The following is a 1595-nucleotide window of genomic DNA, read 5'->3' on the forward strand; positions in this document are numbered from 1 at the left end:
TATATTAAATTATTATATTAATTATTAAATAATTAATATTATTTAATTATTATTTAATAATGTGCATTATTATTTAATACACATTATTAGTTTAATACATGTTAAAATGTTTTTTAATAAAATTGAAAGATGAACATTTTAAATAAAATTTAAGTAAATTTTTAAATAAAACTGAAAGATGAAAATTTTAAATAAAATTTAAGTAAACTGTTTAATAAAACTGAAAGATGTGTATTAAATAAATAAATAATCAAATGTAATAAATAAAAGAATAAATAAAATGTATATTAAACTAACGACCCGTCTTTCAGTTTTATTTCCAATTAATACCCATTTTAATGGGTATTAAATTAATAAATAGTTTAATAATTAGTTCAGGGATTCTGAATTCCATTAAGCAGAGAAAATTAATAGGTTTTTTTTATTAATATCCCAAAATTTTAGAAGTTAATTTTTTTTCTTTTTATTAATATCCCAAAATCTTAGAAGTTAGAGCGCCCCCTGCTGGCCCAGCATGGTTAAAATAATAATAAATAAAACAATAATACAATTAATATAATAATAATGTAATAATAAGAACACAATATTAATAAAGTTAAAAAGGGAATAAATAAAAAACAATTAAAATTATAATAATAAATATAATAATAAAAATAAAATAATAATAAAAATAAAATAAAAATAAAAATAAAATAATAACAAATTAAATAATAAAAATTAAAATTAAAATTGATAATAATAAATAAATAATACTAATGAATTATTAATAATAATTAATTAACGCTCACCAGCAGCGATGTCGTCGTCTCCCAGGTCCTGCTCCTCCTCCTGCCCCTTGCCCTCGGTGCCCGCGGGCTCTGGGCTGGCAGTGCCAGGCTGAGCTGCCTCGGGGGGCACTCCAGCTACACACAAACACCAAAAATCATTTTTATAGCATTTTATATCGATATTCCCGGATATTTTTGGAATGATTCAAATCCCACCTGCTGAAATATCTGTAAAAATTGATATTTTCAGAATTATTCAAATATCACCTGCTGAAATATTTCATTGATAGGACTTTTTATCAAAATAAATAAAACACTTAAATAAATAAAAAACTTCAATAAATAAAAACCTTAAATAAATAAAAAACTTTAAAAACTTAAATAGACAAAAACCTTAAATAAATAAATAAATTTAATAAATCAAAAACTTAAATAAAAAACTTAATTAAAACTTGAATGAATAAAAAACTTAAATTAAAAAATAAACAAAAAACTAAAATAAAATTTAAATAAATAAAAAACCTAACTAAAACTTAAATAAATGAAAAACTTCAATAAATAAAAAAACTTTAAAAAGTTAAATAAAAAAATAAATAAAAACTTAGATAAAAAACTTAATAGAAAATTTAAAAAACTTCAATAAATAAAAAACCTTAATAAATAAAAAACTTAAATAAATAAAAAACTTTAAAAAATTAAATAAATAAAAAACTTAAATAAAAAACTGAAATAAACAAAAAGCTTTAATAAATACAAAACTTAAACAAAAACTTTAAGAACTTAAATAAAAAACTTAAATAAATAAAAAACTTAAATAAATAAAAAACT

General features: G+C 18.8%; 1 protein-coding gene across 1 annotated transcript in view; it reads right to left on the reverse strand.

Annotated features, from left to right (window-relative positions):
• WDR7 (WD repeat domain 7) overlaps nucleotides 1–1595 on the reverse strand; it is a gene marked incomplete at its 5' end in the record, with an annotated part of 24298 nt that overhangs the window by 15506 nt on the left and 7197 nt on the right. The window contains 2 exons of the mRNA XM_027702459.1: nucleotides 1–3; nucleotides 788–902. The exon at nucleotides 1–3 is cut by the window's left edge and continues 218 nt beyond it. Of these exons, the coding sequence (XP_027558260.1) occupies nucleotides 1–3; nucleotides 788–902 (118 nt within the window). The remainder of the gene's footprint in view (nucleotides 4–787; nucleotides 903–1595) is intronic.

Source organism: Neopelma chrysocephalum, unplaced genomic scaffold (genome assembly GCF_003984885.1).
Source record: "Neopelma chrysocephalum unplaced genomic scaffold, ASM398488v2 Primary Assembly neopelma1_186, whole genome shotgun sequence".
NCBI lineage: Eukaryota > Metazoa > Chordata > Aves > Passeriformes > Pipridae > Neopelma > Neopelma chrysocephalum.